This window comes from Platichthys flesus, chromosome 5 (assembly GCF_949316205.1).
Source record: "Platichthys flesus chromosome 5, fPlaFle2.1, whole genome shotgun sequence".
NCBI classification, from domain to species: domain Eukaryota; kingdom Metazoa; phylum Chordata; class Actinopteri; order Pleuronectiformes; family Pleuronectidae; genus Platichthys; species Platichthys flesus.
The window spans coordinates 22397692-22417970 of NC_084949.1; the positions used below are offsets into that span (position 1 = coordinate 22397692).

Genomic DNA, 20279 nt, shown 5'->3' on the forward strand with positions numbered 1-20279 from the left:
CGAGGGCCTTATTCTCCTAACAGGTTACAACACAAACACAGCCATCTTTTCTATGGGCACTTTAATTCCATTTGGCATTACAAATACAAACAAGACAATGGATAAACAAATAATTTAACACAATTGGGTAGAAAATGAAAGACCAAATTCAGGACACCTGATGAAAACTTTGCGTAAAAGACAAACAGTTTGGGATCAAGGCTTTCAAATAGCAGCACTGTGCATTTTCACAACACACACCTCGACTGTTGTATGATAATTTGCATCTACAACTTGTTAGTTTTTTTGTTCCTGACATTTGTGTGACGTACGCTGCAGCTCGATGAACAAACCCTGTGAGTGAGGACTGACTCACATTACTGAGTTTATTTTCAGCACTTCAGCAATTTACTATAATTCGGCAGCAAATCCTAAAATGATGCACTTAATCACAGCAGATTGCGTAAGTCGTAATGTCAAGAGGCTTCTCACTCAGCAGAACTCAGCATGTGTGGTACTTTAATTTATCACAACACACACACACACACTCTCTCTCTCTCTTGCGTATCTTGCACACACACAAACCCTGTGTTTTTGTAAAACCCAAATAAGCAGAAATCATTATGGTTTATTTAAAGTGATGAAAATTACACTGACTCGTCATTTTCACACAGACAGAAGTATTGCATTTGAAACAGTGCCTCTATTTAAAGTTTATTTTGTCGACGTTGTTAAGTGTCTGCTTTAAATTAAAGGTATATATTGTGCACAGCAGCTTTTCAGGTGTTAATTAGTGATATTAGCATGCAAAGAGATCCCTAATCATGCTGGAAAATACCCATTAACCTACAGCTGCTGGGATATTTTTACTTCTATATGGTGAAACAGGCAAAATGTGAGGAGCATTTAACAGGAAGCTGCAGTTACTGAAACTTTAAATAGTTTCCCCATTGATTTCCAGGTGATTTTCTTTGCTTTAATTTCAATTTCACTTAAAACAGTGCCCAGCTAGTTTTTGTGTCTTGGAACAAGTGCAACAGCTTCATTTTTCCAGTTTTCCTTCCATATCACAACAAATCAAAGATCTAACATTATGTACAGTACTAAAGCTTTATTGTTCTGGTGGGTAAGATGAGATGTGAAAATGTGTGACACCTCAGTCAGCAACAGATCCTCTTGCTTCATTCACATCATCACACAGGAAACCCTCCCTGTTTTGTGTCCTCAGGGTCAAAGAGGACACCACACGTGGAGACCAGTCAGACAGACGGCACAATGACAGCAGGACTCGAGGAGGAACGGGTGAGGGCAACATGTACCGGTCGATCCGTGCTACTACTATCTGTGTATGTGTGTGTTTCTGTACAGGGGTGCGGTTTGTGCGTCACAGGGAGAAGGGCTACTGCAGGTAGCGGTAGACCTTGAAGCAGTGGTTGCCAGAGTCTGCGACCACCACGTGTCCGTCGGAGGTGAGGGCCAGACCCTGGGGGCCGTACAGAGGGTCGGCCGACGTGTTGATGTACGAGAGGAACGAGCCGCTGCCGTCAAACACCTGAGACACAGACACATCAGCTCTGTTAGGTTTGAGGTTGTGTTGGGGTCAAACTAGGAGCCGTGCTGAATGGGTCAAGCAAATGTTTAGCTGTGATAAGTGAGTGTGAATGAATGTTCAATTAAAAAATATCTAAATGAATAAAGGATGGTGTATGAAGAAAACTAAAACATAGAATTTGGAAACACTATCAGAATTTTGCAGTTTTGTTTGCTAATAATACTACTATGACTAATCATAATGATAAATGTGTATAATTTAAAAACCACCATCTGCATCAAAAAGTATTTAAAAAAGGCAGCAAAATAAAACCTATTGTACAGTATGTGTTGATTTAAATATATATTAGGGAGCATCCAACAGCAGGGGGCAGTGTTGTCACCACCAAACTCCAAAGACCAAATATTTCCAGTAAGTAATGCTGTACATTTATTTAAAAATATAATACAATCATTTAAATATGTCCACATTTGTTATATTCTGTTAAAAATCATTTCAAATCAGTTTAGAGTCAAACTGAAACTAGCAGCCAATTCGTATCAGAGGAAGGAAGTTTAATTTCTCACAAGAGGCCACTTTTTTTAATATCTCATTATGACGAAACTTTTTTTTTAACTAAAAGATGATTTAATAAAAAAGAGAGCTTCTGATTAGGACTGCCATTGGTCATTTGATGTGATCTGAGGACGAGATGATCTTATATTCTGATTAATTTGTATATCGCGTTTCGGTTTCAGTGTGTGATCACCTTCTTCTGCACAAGTGAAGGTGGTGCAGTTTAAATATTATTGATGAAAAGGCGCGACCAGCATCATGTTAATCCAATTTGTGTAAGAAGGTGTAGAAATCACACACAACCTCCAAATCAGAAAATATGTGTATTTTCCACATACTTGTTGTTTGGTACTTTTCCTTTTCTGTACTGACCTGAATCCTGCTGTTGCCCCAGTCTGCTACTATAATGTTTCCATTAACATCCACTGCCACTCCTGTGGGTGCATTGAACTGGCCGTTTCCTTCACCATTAGAACCAAACTTCAACAAGAACTCTCCTTCTGTGTTGAACACCTACATTTTAAAACATAAACAAGTTTACAATTTTTTTAAAACATCATACGCCTTTTTGACAGTTCACATCAGTAATACACTTCCACTGCTCTTAATTGTACTTACCTTCACTGAGTGATTGTGGAAATCAGTCACGATGATTTCATTGTTGTTGTTGACGGCAGCAAAATGAGGACCTGAATAAAAAAACACAACAGTATCTCTGATTCAAGTCAAATTCTGATCTTAAATTAGATTATAGAAACAGTTTGTTCCAGTAAACTGTTACAGGACAGATGATCTCAGTCCACATGCAGCTTTTTAAGTAGATGATGAAGTTATGAAAACAAAAAACAAAAGAATTAGGAAAGAAAAATCGGATTAGTGGGACAACATGCTGCTTTGAGGACACTTGAATTATAAATCTAATTATTAAAAAAGAGGCCCTTTTTTCTATTGGTATCAGGCTAATGAATTGTCAGCATGTGAAGTTTACCACACCAACTAGTAGAGTTTCAGTTTACGTTTTTTTCTGGACTCATTTGAGGTATGTTTGTTAAGCCCACTGAGGCCACCAAGACCTTGACCTTTGACCCTGGACCATCGAAATCAAATCAGTTAATCGAAGTCAACATTTGTGCTAAATCTGAAAAGATGAACTCAAGGCTTTCTCAAGATGATCCTTTCCCGGCGTGAAAAGGATTTTGTGACGTCACAGTGACCTTGACCTTTGTCTTTACACTATTCAAATCAAATCAGTTCATCCTTGAGTTGAAGAAATTTCCTCAGGGCATTCTCGAGCTATCGTGTACTGAAGAATGGATCTGATGGACGGACGTGTGGACGACATGAAAACATGAAGCCTCTGGCCACTGTCTGCAGTCGGCGTGGAGACATGAGAACCCAGAGGTCAGAGGATGATGAGACGATCTTTATGGTTCCTGGACTGAGCGTCCTTCATTCCACATGCAGGGGTGCGCGGGCTGCAGAGAGCCTGTAGGGGGCAGTGCGACGTATTACCATTGAGTGTACCTGCAAACTGCCGGTCGCCATTTCCGCGGTTACCGAACTTGGTGACCAGCTTGCCGTTGAGCTGGAAGATGAAGACGCAGCACGACTTGTTGTCCACCACGATGATGTGGCCGTTTTTGTCCACCGACACGCCTTTAGGGCCCATCAGCTTCCCCGAGCCGATCTTGTTCTGCAGCAGGAAAGTACTTTATGACTTAAACATATAGTAATACTAGTAGAGTACATTAAATGTGAGTATTAGTCTGTAGTCTTAAGTGGATTTATCAATTTCTGTTTGTGCAAGATAAATGAATATATACAGTGAACACACTCCATAAAACAGTCATAAATAAAAAGAGTAATTCATATTGTGAAGGTGGTTAAGAGAAGATTCAGCGACTGGGCCACATGGCAGCTTCTGACATTTCACTGGATCCGACAGGATTGTAAATGTCAGAAAGGAAATAGGATAAATTCCAGCATTAAATCATGAGACTACTGTTGGACTTAAAATGTCCACTGTCTTCTGTCATTCAGGGTCAAAGACTCAAGAGAAAATATTAATGTGTTTTTTGACATTTTCATCATTTTACCAGAAAATAATTCTTGGATCTTGGTGGGAAAGTAATCAGACACATTAAGGGGGCTCTATGAGTGAGTGCAATTTAATGTGGATTTAGAGGTGCTTCTCAACGGGAGCTCCCTGGTAAAATAAAATAATAATAACAATTTTTGAGTATAATTTGTTTTGAGTATAAATCATTGTGACTCACCTTAAACTTGCCCTCGCTTGAGAAGATGCTGACCCACTTGTTGTCGTAGTCGGCGATGATGATGTCACCATTGGGGTGGACGGCCACACCCGTCGGCCGCTGCAGCTGACCCGGCGTCCGGCCCCGGATACCAAAACGACTTTTGAACTGGCCATCGTTGGAGAAAATCTGTGTCGCACAAATAAAAACAGGAGCTTTAAATATCTGATGTGCAGCAGTTTGAACATGAACAGAGTCAACCACCAATGACTTCTGGCTTCCTCCTTCAACCTCTGCAGCATCTGTTTACCATGAGCAGGAGTCCTTGTTTTACCTGGACACACTGGTTGTTGCTGTCTGCGATCAGAACCCTCCCCAGGGCGGAAGCGGTGACTCCCTGCAGGTTCGTGAACTCCCCTTTGTTTCTCCCTTTTGTACCTGAAAGCATGAACATGTGTCATTAATACTCTTTCCTTCTGGAATTCTTACTTTCTTTATCGATTAATCCATCAACTACATTTATTACAAAAATAATTAATTAATTAGTCTATAAAATACCACTCAATAATAGACAAAAAGCTCATTGTAATTTCCTAAAATCTTCAAATGTTTGTTTTATCTGATCAGTTCAAAACTCAAAGACATTCAGTTTACACATATAGTAATTCAATTAAATAGTAAATGTCATTTTTTTTTTAAAGCACGAAACCCAAAACATTTTGTATTTTTTCTAGTGATAAATAAATTATGAAAAGAGTCAAATGTATTGTTAACCACTACCACTCTACAGACAACACACAGTATAAAAAAGTCCATATTCAAACTTCTGTGACCTGTTTGCATTCAAAAGCCTAGAAGCTATATTTGACTTGTGATCCAGCAGAGGGCGCTCACTATCAGCTTGACCCATATGCCCTGTTGCTGTAAGTGAATCAGTAATGTTTCTCTCACCGATCCTGAAGATGAGGTCGTCCTCGATGGGATTCTCTTTCCTCCTCCCGGTGCTGTACATGCTGGCCGGCCTCTTGATGGCCTTCTGCTTGACGTGCCCACTGCCCGGGGACTTCAGCCTCTTCTTCACGCCGTCTGAAGTCGGTGACACGTCGATGGACTTGGTGGCCTTTATCTTAAAGGGGCTTCCCTTGATGTGTTGGTCGTACAAGCGCAGCGATAAGTTCAGATTCCCCTCTTTCGGGGCTGTGAACAGATACTCGTAAGTGCCGTTCTTGTTGTCCAGTATTTCTCCTTCACCCTTGCTGCCATCGGTTGAGGAGATTTCTGCAGTTATGACCGCGTTACCCATCTTGCACAGTTCTCCATCTTTGTCTTTAGTGGTTACGGTGATGGAGGTGGGCACGCCCACCACGCAGTGCCGTAACGCCTCGCCTGTGGCCACAGACTCGGAGGCCACCGCGTTGGTCGTCAAGATGGTGCCCAGGTTGTGGATGGACTTCTTCAGTCCGTCCGTCTCCACGAGGAAGTCCAGCTGGTCGTTCTCCCCGGGCTGCAGGGGGAGCTCCTGGCTGGCCAGCTCGTTGAGGCGCTCGCTCATCTGCTTCTTCACCAGCAACACCTCGGCCTCGGAGCCGTGGCTCAGGGCCTGCTCCGTGAAGTTACAGCTGCTGTTGATGCCCTCCTGACCCTGCATCAGGGTGTCCAGCTGGGCCTGGAGCACCTAACACACACACAACACCAGGGGGCAGCAGGGTTACCAATTATCTTTTAGACTTAAGATCCTTTAAGAAGCAGTGTTGTCTGGCACCAGGTCAACAGTTAGTGTGCCAGTATCTTATATTGAGGGAAAACCCTAAACTATAAAGATAATCTTGTGAAGCAAAGATGTATATTCTTCTTTATTCTTCTTTCATTCATCTCACAGCCCTGCAGATATGATTCATCTGATTCATTCCCAGGTTGGATCCACTGAAAACAGCCTCACATAAAAGCCCAGCCAGCTGCACTGCTTTGCAAGAATGAAAGTGAAAGATATGCAGAATATAGATAAAATCTGGAACATGATCCGTCAGCATGAAGGGAGTGAGAGCATATCTCCGTACCAACATGGTGGCAAAACACACAGTGTGTTGTTTTTGTTGCTCATGTGCGAACTGAAGACCTCAATGTCAGAATCACACAGCTGAAGCTTCGGTGCAGGGAAACAGAAGAATAACTGTCAGACGTGGTTATGTCATGATGTCATCATCTCTCATGGAACGAGCAGAGCCTGTCGGTGAAGTTACTTTCACATTTACTGACCAATAACAACAGAATCAGTCTCAACAACCGACTCTACCAAGTCAAACAGACTTTTGATGTTTTCTCATGTCACTAAAGTGTTAAACTGCTAAACTGCTAAACTGCTTCAATTTCTCTCGACATTCTGACACCTGCTGGATGTTTGTGGTTTCATTGTCTTCTCCTCTACACTTCGCTTCTTTAACAACAACAAATATATCATTACAAAACAGAATTAATAAAAAGTCTTTATGAAGAAAATCCTACATCTGTAGTGTTTTAATATATTTATGCACAGGTGAAATCTGGATACAAATTTTGATTTTATAAATCAAGATAAATCTATTTATTGGGTCATCTTCAATCACTAACAGTAACAAGAAACTTTCAACTATATTCGAGAACAATAACCCTGTTATAATATGAACAGTTATGCAATACATGTATATTCAATATGGTGATAACATGGCCACTCAGCCCTGGTGGAGGTGTGTGCTCTTCAAGTGCCCTTCTAGTGTTTCTTATGCGTTCAGCTTTGTAACCTGAGCAGAACGTGTGATCATTTGAGCAGATTATAAGTCTACATGAGTCACATTAAGATCATTAAATCTGTCTGTAGCTGCATCTCAAGATTAATGTAGTTAATGCTCTCAAAGCTGATTTCTTACTATTTATCCTGATTACTGGAATAAGAACACACTCATTAAATCACCAAAACAGACTCACCCGCATCTGACCATCACACTCCTCCTCTTCTCCAACAAGAGAGGCCATTATCACATCTGTCTCCGATTACAGCCTCCTACTACCCTTCTCACGTCCACTCACTGACGCTCTGAACACACACATCTACACACTGTGGGAACAGACATCTACTGGAGAGAGAGGACCGAGTGTTCGCTGCCTGAGGAGAAAAGCTGTTGTGATCTCACTGCTCATGATGACACACCCAGACCAGCCAGTCATACTGTACATACAGTGCACTGGCTCCATCTAGCTACAGCAGCAGCAACTCCCACATCTGACATCCCCCAGTGTTTTGACTGCACACCAGCCGGTGACTTGTAAATCATTAGCAGCCCACGTGACGCAGCTCCCAGACTCCCAGGCTCTGAACCGGACCTGGTGATTGGTCAGGGTGGTGCACCAGCTCCCCCCCGACCCCTCCTTGTCTTTCTGCCTGTTAATCGGCCGTCAGACCAGCTGAGCCCAACTGACAGATCAGCAGGAAACGCTCTGTCGAGTGGAGCTGTGACAGGTTAAGTGCTTTCCCGAAATAAATTAAAACAAGGTCAGTTCTTTCTCCATTATTTCCTCATCTAATGTCCTCAATTATCTTGATAATGTCTGGTTAATGCAGCCACAGATAATAACTACAAAGCTCAGGTTTCAGATCTCAAACTACACTTATCTTGATGTCTAAAGTCTGAACCACACATTCAGCCTTCTCTCTGAAGCCACCCCCTGAGAGCTCTTTGTGTCGGACCCCACCTTCTGCTTGAGGCCGTAGTTGACCTCCAGCTCCATGAGCAGGACGCTCTTGCGCACGTTGAGGGTCTTCTGCAGCTCGTCGAACGTGGTGTGGATGTCATCTTCGATGGAGCTCTTCTGACCGGTCAGCTGCTGCAGGATCTCCGACAGCGTCTGCAGGGACGAGTCGATCTCCGGCAACCTGGGGGCGACGGAGGGAGAGCAAGGCTGAGCGGAGAAGTCTAAGAGCAGTCAGCCATCACATGACGGAGCCGCATGCACGAGAACGAGGACTGTGCTTGGTTCATTCATTCCATTATGAAATCCATTATTATGCATGTGTAAGGGTGGCTGTGACTCAGGAGGTAGATCCCGGCCTTTCTATCACATACCCTGATGGCTGTGGTGCAGCATGTTACCTCTTCTTGACGGCGTCCAGCTGGTCCTGCAGCGAGGCCTTGTGCTGTTCCACGACGTCTTTCAGGGGCACGGTCGGATGTTCTCCGTGCTCGCCGCTGGTGCACTCCTCACACATGGCTGTCTCACATGGAGGACAGTAAAACTCCATGACCTAAGCAACGAGACAAAAAGTAAACATGAGACCTAAACATGGGGTTGAGTGCGTTTCGAAAAATGTGGATCAGTCCACCATTTTGATCCAGATGTACAGTCGACATTCATGATCCCCAGAAAGTTGAAACCAAGGTACTTTGGCGACACGCTGACTTCACCTCCAACTCCACCTTAATGAGGATTTTGTTGATTTTTAATGAATTGCGAGAGAAGATTGGAAATATACAGCTGTGACCCTTACGTTGCCTCCATGGTTGGGGCAGGAGAGCAGCTGGCCTGTAGCCACGGCGGTGATGTTGTTGAGCACGGCGGCCTCCTGGCTGCAGCTGCCCGGCTCCCGCTGCAGCACGTCCATCAGGTTGGTGATGAAGAAGTTGTTCTGCAACGCCGCCACACCCTTCTCCGGCAGGATCGAGGTCTGGCGGCACACGGGGCACGACAGTGTGATGCTGTGGGCCGGGATGTAGTTCTGCAGGCACCTGCAGGAGGAGGATTGATGAGTGGGAGCGTTCTGCACAAAGCTGAATCAAGAGGAGTCAAAGGAGTGGGTGGTGGAGTGTGTGTGGGTGTGATGCATTGAGAAGGGGAAAGATGAAAGACTCTGCTACACTGGATACAGACACTGATGGTATACTGCATGGGATTTGAGACTGTGACTACACAAAGATTTAAACAGAAAGTTGCTTCAATTAGAATCTTATTTTTCTCAGATGGCACAGCAAAAATCATCAGCATTCAACAAGAAGCTTCAATGTCATAATTTACTCATTTATTATTAGTTATTTGAGCTTTAAATTGTCCTCTAGAGGTTGGAATCTTTAAAATGTTCAACTAATGCTTAATAGGACATAAGTAATGCTAAATAATGCTAATGACATATATACATATATATATATAAAATCAATAATCACATATATAATTTCCATCTATCATAAATCATTGATATTAGCATTCGACATATAGCAGACTTTAACCTGAAGATCGCTGGATTATTTCACAAAATCGTAATTTTAAATTCAAGAAAGACTATTCCTCGATCAGCCCCCTTAATCCAATCCAATCCACTCTTCCACCTAGTTTCAAGAAACTCAGCTCAACAGTTCTTGTGCAGTCCCAGTTCCCAGACTTTGGAAACACAACTTCCTTGGAGGAAGTAAAAAGACGAGCTTCCTAAAACAACATGCAGCTGGACTCACCTCTCACAGAAGGTGTGCAGGCAGGGCAGCACTTTGGGGTTCACGTAGCGGTCCAGACATATGCTGCAGATCAGGAACTGCTTATCGATCTGACGGACCACAGGGCTGGGGAGAGTGGAGCCTTCACTGGCCATCCTAAAGCCCGGACATGCGAGTCCCTCTTCCTCCTTCCCTGCGCCCTGCAGAGAGACACGGAGACAAAGTGAGGACGGAGCCAAGTGATCAAAACAGCGATGACCTCGGGGACGGGAAGAGGAAATCTGTGGGTGGAGTAGATCAAAGGTTGAAGCTCGAAGGAAAAATACCTGCTTCCTTCCAGGAAGAGGAAATACACAAAAAGACTCATCAATCAGCGGCTTCTCTAACACAACCCTTAGAAGTGTTAATATTAGAAACATTGACCGTCAACCTCTCCTCAGTCAGACAGTCAACAAGGCAGAGGAGAAACAGAGCCGTGTCTACATGTAACCTCTCATCACTGGTTGTGTTCGCCCGTTGAGCTGAGAACATTCAACCAAGGACACGGATTCACAGTTGACTGAGCAGCATGAGGACATGTGACCTCATGTTACCTCACATATACAATGAATTAGTATCGGTATCAGTGTTTTTAGCTCTAAAGCTGCATCCAGACATGCACTAAACTCTAGATGTTCTTCTGGAGTTTTCCAGAGGGGCTGAATATTAGAACACAAATGTCTGGGTCAATAGCTCCAGACATTTTCTGGAACTTTTCCTGACAGCTAGTAAAATGTGAGGGAGTGAGTGGGCGTGTTGACAATGTTATGAACATTTGATGGAAACGAAAGTGGAAACCAAAACAATAGAGTTCAAATATCTCAGGATATAAAGAGAGACAATGAAGCTCGAGAGCTTTTAGCGATTAGGGTCAACACCGGAGTCGATGGGCTGCAAACAAAAACAGGTGGTTTCTTCTGCAGACTTGATACATTATGACCTGCCTCCGGCACGTGGCACCCAGACCCCACCCCTCGCCGAACGCCACCCGCGTTGCATTTTCATATGTGAAAGACAACACTCCAGAAAATACCCGAACCTAATTTTGCTGCCATTTTCCAGAAATAAAGGCATGTAGCACTACATGCTAGAAAAATACTGAGAGAATAAACATTATAAATGATTTGTCCTTCTTTTTAATGTTATTCATTATGCTGTGTTACAGTTGTATCTGTGTGACCCCTTAAGAGGTTAGGAACCACTGCAGAGACAGAAGCATCTTGTATCTGAGCTGCACTGGAGCTTTGTGATAAAAAAGCACTTGAAGCTATAAATATTTGATCACAAAGTAAAAGCAAGGCACTCACTAATGAGCACATGTCGGTGAGAAACAGGAAACTGGAACTACCACAATAAAACCCTTTGCACAATATGATGATATTTACAAAGATTCTTCATCATCATGTACACATCCAACGTGGCCTTTATTTATTCAGCTTCATCAAAAGCATCTTTTCATGACATGATTTTCTCTCCTGTCTTGATTTCCCTGTAACATAACCTGGCAGCTAACTTAGACACAGAAAGTGTGTCAGTGCTTTTATTGTCCCCTCACCCTGGAAGAGGACAGGAAACCCTTGGGGACTGTTCTTCTTTCTCTCTCTCCTCCTCTCTCTTCTATCTTCATTAAATATCTCTCCCTCTTTCTCATACACCTCTCCCCTCTCTGAAAAGCCTGTACCTGTGACCGTGGTGAGTCTGTAAGCCTGAAAACACAGAATGGAGGATGAAAGGACTGTTGTGATGGAGCCGTTATGGGTTATTACCAACATTTTCCAATATGTCACACAGCTGGTATGTAATGTGTTTGCTGTGAGCTGCTAACCCGTCGTGATGCTGGTTTTCAGTCCACTTCAACAGAGCTGCTCTAGCATTTTGAAACAGACGCAGCAAGTTACTGCACCTCACTGAAAACCTCAAAACACTGTTCACAATCGAATCCACCATCAGGGAGAAGCTAAAACAAGCTTTAAACTCTTATATTCTTAAATCTCACATTTATATCAACACATTACAGAAAGTAAATCACCTGTATCTGCAGCTTGAATCACTGAACGTCTGCACAAACACACACAAACACAGATCTCACATCATCCGGCTGCAACTCACCAGCTCCCCAGGAACAGACTGAGCAGCCGAAGAGCCGAGCGACAACTATTGCACTGATTACAAATCCAAAATTCCTTTAATCCCCGTGCAGACAGACACAACAGGACAACAGAAGCAGCCCTGTGTGCTGACAGTGCACAAGGTCGCGGCAGCCACAGAGCTCTCCACTCTTACGTAATCAGATCCGTAGCATGAAGCGGAATAATTCCTGCTGGGCTGAGCTGTCAGATAATAACACACAGAGGCGTGTGCTCATGGGAAAGGAAAGGGGGGGGGGGGATCTTATTGTAGACAGTCTTTTTGCACGTGGTGACGCCAGGAGAAAATAGTTATCATCCCCTAAAACAGTTATTCCAAATATCGAAAGAGGATGACTCACAGTGCTGCATCTGTGAAGCGATCAACAGGCGTCATCCACCCCCTGTGCACAGAATCCAAACTGAAACGCAGTCGAATCCCTGTCCACCTGCCTCGGGGTCACGTCAGGTCACACATGTAGTGATGCTCCTTCCAAGAGACGACAAGATGTGTGCGAGTGTCACACACGCAGCTTCCTCCCTGTGTTTGTGGGTGTGCACACACACGTGAGCAAAGTTGAGGAGGGGCCATTCAGCTGGATTGTGTTTCCGTTTTTACATCCTCCCTCCCTCCCTGCCTGCCTCGCTCTCCCTCTTCACTTCCTCTCCTCCCATCTCTTGCGTTCTTTGCCCGGCCCTGTGTCGCCCATTCAGCTCCCTCCCTCCTGCCTCCCTGTCTGAAGTAAGTGCTGGCTCACCGCAGTGCAGCGAGCGTGTGCAGCATCAGGAGTATGCGAGCGAGTATTGGCTGCTGGCTGAGGATCCTAACAAATGGAGAGGAAGGGGGACAGCCGTGATGGGTCGCCTCTGTGGCCAATAGAGCTGAAGTCAGGGGGATCTGAGTCGGTGTGTGTATGTGTGCAGGTGTGTGTGTGTGTGTGCGTCCTGCTGACTCACTGCTCATGCGGAGGAAGAGGAAAGAGGCAGAACGCAGAGAAAGTAAAGAGGAAGAGGACAGAGAATCTTGATGTTAAGCACAAGGGGATTAAAGTATTAAAAGACGTTTGCACAGGGACTTATATCCAGAGATACTTATGTTAGTGCATGCACACATTCCTTCATATCTATACACACACACACGGACACACACTAAAACCAAATCCTAATGCTGAAACAGTCCATTAAAAGTCAGTCAGAAAGTGAGGAGCAGCCAAAATGTGATACCTTCCCCAATATGTCCTGTCCTAACTCAATCCAGAACTTTGCATTGCCTTCTCATTATTGGCAAACCAGCCAAACCAAAACTTTAACCGAGACCAATTCATGCCCAACCACAACGTCAAGCTAACCACAATTCACATCTTACCACAAACTTTAACCAGGACCTCTGGAATTAGGTTTTGCCTCATTATGACAAGGCTTTGGTCCCCACGAGGTCCACTGGTCCTGACACGGTCGTTGTTTATACTGGAAAAAGACCTTCAGAGGCACGAATAACAAGGACACACACACACACACACACACACACACACACACACACACACACACAGCACCATGTCCCTGCAACAGATGACCTTGTAGAAGTCGAGAATGATAACGTTTGCATGTGGTTGTACCTTCATAGTCTCTTGTCATGAAAAATGGAGGCCGAATCCAAATGTGCGTCACGTGATTTCACACTCAGTGATCTTGTTCACAACATGTTTCAGTTTCTGCTGGTTCCTGTTGACCGACACACAAACAAACACCTATGACATCATCACCTCCTTGGTGGAGGTAATGAGGATCCCACTCTACAGGGAACTGGCAGCTCTTCACCTACCAGAGAATAACAAAATGCTAAATAACTGAATGAGATCATTTCTATTATTCTGTTTCAAGAACAGCAGGAGTTGAACGTGAAAGAGGCTTTTCACAGACTTCATCACGCCTGGCAGCCTCAGCGCTGCTCCAGTGATCTCATCTGAGCCTCTGCCAAACTCACTGGGAGTCAGTCCGAGGAGCACGGCACAGAACAGCAGGGGCCGGTGTGGCTGTGGAGGAAAACCCAAAAACAACCACAACCAGCAATCGGTTCATTCTGAGTCTGCAGCGTTAACGTGCAGACGAATGACACAAGCAATAGGTCCACAAAGCTTCATCTGGGATTCACTGTGAAAGGGTGAGGCCGGATCAAACCTCGGGATCAAATCAAAAATGAATTTCAGTGCTCGTGTTCTTTTGTTATGTCACAGAGGGATGAGCTCTGACTACACGGATGATACTTGGTGAAATTTATTTGTTTTAGCTTTTCATCTGTTCTAGGAGGACGTTGACAATAGGAAAAATATAGAATATTAACGGCCTTAAACTTCGAAAGTTCTTACTCAATCGCTCAAGAAGCTATCAAAGCCCCCACAGGATGTTTGAATGAGTGTATATAGAGGCCGCCTTCACTTTGGATGATGCAGACTTACAAAAATGTCTATCACCAAACAGCAGACTGCTCCATCTTGCTTTATTTCTTATTTGGTTAAACGCATAGTCCACAAACCGGACACAGGATACAGAGTTTATGACCTATACTGCAGCCAGCCACCAGGGGGCAATCCGGCTGATTTGGCTCCACTTTTAGGAGTTGTAATGATGTGGTCCAAGATGTGTCTATGTGTCAACCAGTAGATTGCATATAAAAGCTGGATGACACAACTCCTTTTCCTTTTCTTGTCAAAACATTTAAAGCAAAACTATCTTGGACGGATCTCAAGTGCTTTCGATGTCATGTCATACACATAATGAGTCAGTCTCAGCTGTCAATCATGACGTGTCGCCCTGTTTTTATAGCATCAAATAACTCATTTTTTAAAAAAAAAAAAATTATCAGAAAAATGAACACTTGAACTTCTTAAAACAACAGAAACTACCTATGAAAAAAGTTTAAATTTAAGGTTAAGACTGTAAGAGCTCGGGGGCAGAAACACATCCTCACACTCTGAGGAGTAAACACGCCACTGAACCTGTTTCAGTTGCTTCCCTGTTCACACCCACACATCATCCCCCCTGATGCTGTCAGACACTTTAAAGGCTCCATGAAACTACAACCACAGCTTTTACACCAAACATGCATGAGCCTCCATAAAAACAACTTTAACCAACGATGTACTTCAACAGTTCTGTGCTGAGATTCTGGGTCAAGCTGTAAATTCAAAACCAGCTCGTTTCCACTCACTAGAACCAGCAGAGGAAGCAGCTCTTTGAAGCAGGTTCTAGGTTCTCATGCAGGCTGCAGAGGTTCTGGACTGAGCGTTACTCTGGGTTTCCCTCTGGTGTCCGTCCAGCAGCTCTTTCCAGAGCACTGACCTCAGCGCTTTCTGTCGTTTCCAAACCCACCAAACAAAACGCCATGTCACGCTGCACAATGATGACGCCGCTCTGTCCCAGCCACCACTTTGTAAACATGTAAACAACCCGGCTGAAGACAAACAGGTGAACGTGTACAAACCTGGAGACCAGCTGGTTTGTCTCTGAATGTTTTCTTAAGGTTTTATTGTGTAACACCCGTGAGTTTGTCGGGTTGAAAGTCCAATAGATCACATGCAGGTCTGATGAAATGTTAGTGTCGGACTCACAGGAAAGTTTAAAGCTGCACGTTTTGTGTTTATTTTACATTTGAAGTCAGATTTTAAACTTGCATGAGTGTTTCTTTTTATTTTATTTGTTTAACCCTAGAACTATTTTAATTCCAATTTTGATTAGACTGTTATATATATTGTTTTGTCACAAATGACTTATTATTAATATTTTTTAATTTAATTTATGTATGTGTGTATTCAATTATAAATGATCATAACATAATGTTAGTGTCAATTACAATTCATTCATTTTTTATTATTATTTAAGAATTTCTGTTCATCTATGCACAAGTTTATGAATTTAAGAAAATCTCTTGAAACATTTGGAGAAATTTGTACAAGTTCAAACTAGGTCAACATGTTTCTCATGTCAGCTGCGATATAAAGGAACATTTGACTTCTAAGGAAAATACACTTTCAGTGGTTGCTCTTTTCCACCGAGTGAGAATTCTGATAAAAATGTCTGAAGTGTGGAGCTGAGGTGATTGATGATGCGAGCCCTGTGCATTCTGATGTAAATATGTCAACATATTTGAAGTTTAATAATCACCATGATAAATCTAATTTGTGCACAGTGGTGGAGAAACTACAATTTCTGTCCTCTGAGAAAATAGGGAAATGCTCCTGTCAGTGGGTCACTTGGCTGCCGACCATCCAATCTGTGGACGTGAGATACGACTGATCTGACTCGGGACCTGACACTTTAAACAAGCAGCAGAATCCCATAATCCAGCTAAAGTCCCCACAATCAGGAGAGGATCATCATAACGTATGTTTATATACCCTTTTTTTATGCTTTTTTTGCATTTTAATCCTGTCGGCACCTAAAGACAGATGGTCGGCCTTTAAGGCTTAAATCCATGAAGTCCCTGGTAACCGTACTATTCCACAACATGGACAAAAACAGCTACGCAGCAGCTTCAGGGCCCTTCACAATAAAAACCACACCTTTATATGACATTTCCAGTTTTGTGTGTCAGTGAAATCTGTGACCTTTCATGCTTTTGATGCTGTAGAAGGGGACACAAGCCCCACCCCCCTCCTGTTAATCTAAAACATCCAGCGGGTTCGGGATGATGAGAGATTACAGCGGCAGAGCCCTGAACATCCCCTCGTCCAGCCCCGAATCCACCCCCCCTCCCCCCAGAACAATCTAAAACCATCTGTTAAAAAACGAAACAAGCCGCTGATGAAAGTGCGTTGGTCGACTTTGTGTTTGTCTGATTGTGTTTACTTGCTCCTGAGAGAAAGGCGGCACTCGGGGGGGGGAATAAGGAAGCCAGTGCGTCACTTGGTTTTATATCTGCCAGCCATGTATCTGGTGACACCAGATAAGAGCCGTGCCACGCTCCGTGTGTCAGAGCAGTTAGCTGACCTCAAATTAACGTCTTCAGATGTGCCAGCGTCAGACCAGTGGAAACTGTCCATGATGCACATCTGTCAGCCAGAATTCACTAAAACAGAATCCCTGACTATGAACAGTGATATTGTGACAACTGACCTTATTCTGAATGAGACACTATTATTTCCATTATGTCGTTTACATGAGTTACTAATAAAATGTAACGTGTATTTTCCTGTTTACATGTTACAGTCCCATTCTGCTTGTTTACCCTCCAACACAGAACATACGATGTAAAGCAGTTGGTAACTGTTTCATGTCGATGTCGCTAAATGCTGCAAAACATAAAAATGCTGAACGTTAGTTATCGACGGAGCCTTCTGTCTGTATTATACATTTTCTTCATCTGTATATGTGAACGTCTTCTGAAAGCTAGCAACGGATGAAACAGACGAAATGGAGCAGTACCGAAGGAAGTCATGGGGGGCACTGTGGCGAACAGTTACAGCCAGGTGTTAAGTTTATCAGATAATGCTGTTTTCAGAATAGATATCAGAATAACGTTGTTTATCGTGACTCACTGTCCAGACAAAATGCAGCTTTTCAGTAAAACAGTGACAGATGAGAACAGTTCTCGTTTTCATTTACTTTAATCAACTGCAAAGTTTTATCAGCAAATGTAGCACGTTCTGTACCCTGCATTAATCTAAGAAAAGATAGAGCTGTGTGTTCTGCAGATTGTAAAACCCATGGGGTCTAAAACTTCTGGCCATGCAAAGCAGTGTATGAACATGCCGCTGCTTCTCAAGGACAGACCAGCTGCAGCCTGCGAGCGTGGCAAACAGAAACAGGAAATGAGATTGCACGCTGTAGTGTGTCTACAGAATTCATGCACCTGCTCAGAAAAGCCTTTTAAAGCCCACATGCTGAAGGTAAACAGTGTTTCTCACGACACCTGAGATCGTGTGAAGTGCAGCAGGAACCTGTATTTCTAGTGTTTCCTCAAAAGACCTTCTGCACAACAACCTGGAATTACAGAGGCATCTTTTAATAAGTATCTTCTCCTGTTACAGAAGCTAAACACACATGGAGACTCTACTTTGCATGAAGACTTCTCCAAATCAACACCAGCTCAGCTTCTTCTTCCTTTATATGATACCTATTTTCTTTCTTCTTGTCATTTCTCCATCTCTTACTCACACTTTCCATCTCATCTCTTCATCTCTCATTCCACCCCCCAAAAAAAGATCCCACTTACTTCGACTCCATGGCTTCTCCCTGTCCTCTCTCCTCCCTGGGGTGAGAAAATAAAAGCAACACTGCTCTCCGTCACCTAATCCTCCTCATCTGTGATACACTGTGGTGTGTGCAGCCAGTGGGCAGAGAGGGGAACTCACGAGAGGCCTGAGCTGCTGTTACAATAATCCAAACAGACTGACAGGGTGCCATTGGGCGAGCGGGGATCGAGGGGGAGGGCTCGCCGCCGGTGTGGAGGGCAGGGATGGACCAATCGGAAAGCCAGGGAGGGGTTTGGGATTCTAAGAAGGATTGTGTTGCTCTTTAACCCCAGTGAGGGCAAGAGTCCCAGAGGTGTGAGACGCATGGAGGAAGGAGGGTAGGACAGAAAGAGAAAGACAGACAGGAGACTCACTATTGCATCTGTCCAAGTCTTGACCCTGGTGCATATGCAACAGCTGGAGTTTCTTACCTTTTGTGTCAAAGCTAAAGTGTCCATGAAGAGCTGAACATTGTGATTTACTGCAGAGTCCCAAATCAAAGCTATTCCTGAGAATCCTTGAGGTACAAACACGCCTGAGTCACAGTAACTGGAACAAGATGCTGAGACATGGCTGAAGAAAAGCCTCCACAACCACAACAGATTGTCTGAATGATCATAGCAGGGCATTTACAGTACACAATATCTCAAAGAGCAAAACTGCAATTATCCACCAGCAGCTCTAGCATGTTACCATCGCTCCTGTTTGCCCCCAGGGACTGAAGCTGGTAAACAAGAGAGAGATGATGCAACAGAACGAAAGACGCCAACTCAGGAGAGGTAGGAGGAAGAGAACGAGTTTAACCACAAATCACCAGGGATGAAATTAAAGCAGCGAGAGACGATGATCTGGCCTTCGATCCCCAGCGTGCACCAGAGCACATGTTCTGTTCCAATGACTATGAATCTGGTCTCCACTTCATCCCACTGTCTGGAAATGAAGCTAAAATATTTTGGATATGAACCCTGCCATCTTGCAAATCCCTTCGATACCTGTGCTGGGCCAATCACGGGTCAGTCCCAGTGGCCAATCATGATATTTCATCTTGTTTTTAGGGCATCAAATAACTAATTCGACCTGTACTTTGACTTTTTAGTTTGGGCCGTGTGCCTGTGTCCCTTCTGCTAACATGGAAGAGGCAGGATTTACAAAATATATTAGAGTCAGCCACCAGTTGGTGATTTAGACACAAACATGTTGTCTATCTTTATATGCATTCTATGGTCCTGATGCACATGGCAGTATAAAATATGTATCCAGCAGGTGGCGCTGTGAATTTGAATGCATTTTTATCTTCAGGCTGTGACTCATATCCAACATGTTCAGTTTGGGGCAGATCTGACTGTAAATAATCAAAATTCTAAAAGTTTCACGGCAAAACATTAAAATCTAAGACATGATGTTCTGTGTTAAGTGACAACTAAACTGATCTTATTAAAATCATAAATGATATAATTATATTATAGATCAGATATTTTTTGCCCATGAACATATTTCACTTGGTATGAAAGTGTAATGCGGGTTAGGCCCTTATTTACAAATATGTGGTGTGTTTGTAGAGTCATGTGTCTTCATGGAAATGTTATAGACGCACGCACGCACACACACACACACACACACACACACAAACACACACACACACACACACACACACATATATATATGCCCCCTGGAGAGTTTCCCCATCTCTTAGAAGCTTTAATCTTATTGGCCGGCCCCAAACAATGTTTATAGTAATTATCCAAATGCATCTGTTTTCCTGCTGTATATCTAATTCCAACTTAACTGGATTACCCACTGCACAGGAAGTGGCTCCATACGGAAACAGGGCATACCATTATTTTATTTATTTTCATCTTAGCGTTGTATAATGTGATTATGTAATTTGTGAGATAAAGTAAATGGAATCTGTTTAATTCGATGTGAAACAGGGAGTCTAAATCATTAACTGAAGAGAAAATGAGACTCTGGACCCAGAAAGGTACAAAAGCTCTCAAGATATCTGAATGGCAGAAGGAACTGAACACACACACATACACACACACACACACACACACACACACACACACACACACAAACTTTGCTACTTT

General features: G+C 43.4%; 1 protein-coding gene across 6 annotated transcripts; it reads right to left on the minus strand.

The window, feature by feature from the left end:
• Window positions 1-44: 44 nt before the first annotated feature.
• On the minus strand, window positions 45-18313 carry trim2a (tripartite motif containing 2a). 6 transcript variants are annotated; one of them, XM_062388076.1, is made up of 13 exons: window positions 13326-13463; window positions 12322-12500; window positions 9816-9994; window positions 8861-9098; window positions 8466-8617; window positions 8068-8248; window positions 5293-6016; window positions 4676-4779; window positions 4363-4530; window positions 3611-3779; window positions 2705-2775; window positions 2459-2599; window positions 45-1531 (listed from the first exon to the last, which is right to left on the minus strand). In XM_062388076.1, exons 3-13 carry the CDS (start codon window positions 9947-9949, stop codon window positions 1379-1381), a joined length of 2235 nt encoding a protein of 744 aa, XP_062244060.1. In that variant the 5' UTR covers window positions 9950-9994; window positions 12322-12500; window positions 13326-13463; the 3' UTR covers window positions 45-1378. The 6 variants fall into 6 exon arrangements, with proteins under 6 accessions (XP_062244060.1, XP_062244059.1, XP_062244063.1 ...); XM_062388075.1 differs by lacking the exons at window positions 12322-12500; window positions 13326-13463 and adding an exon at window positions 18171-18313; XM_062388079.1 differs by lacking the exons at window positions 12322-12500; window positions 13326-13463 and adding an exon at window positions 15441-15471.
• Between the last annotated feature and the right edge of the window lie 1966 nt (window positions 18314-20279).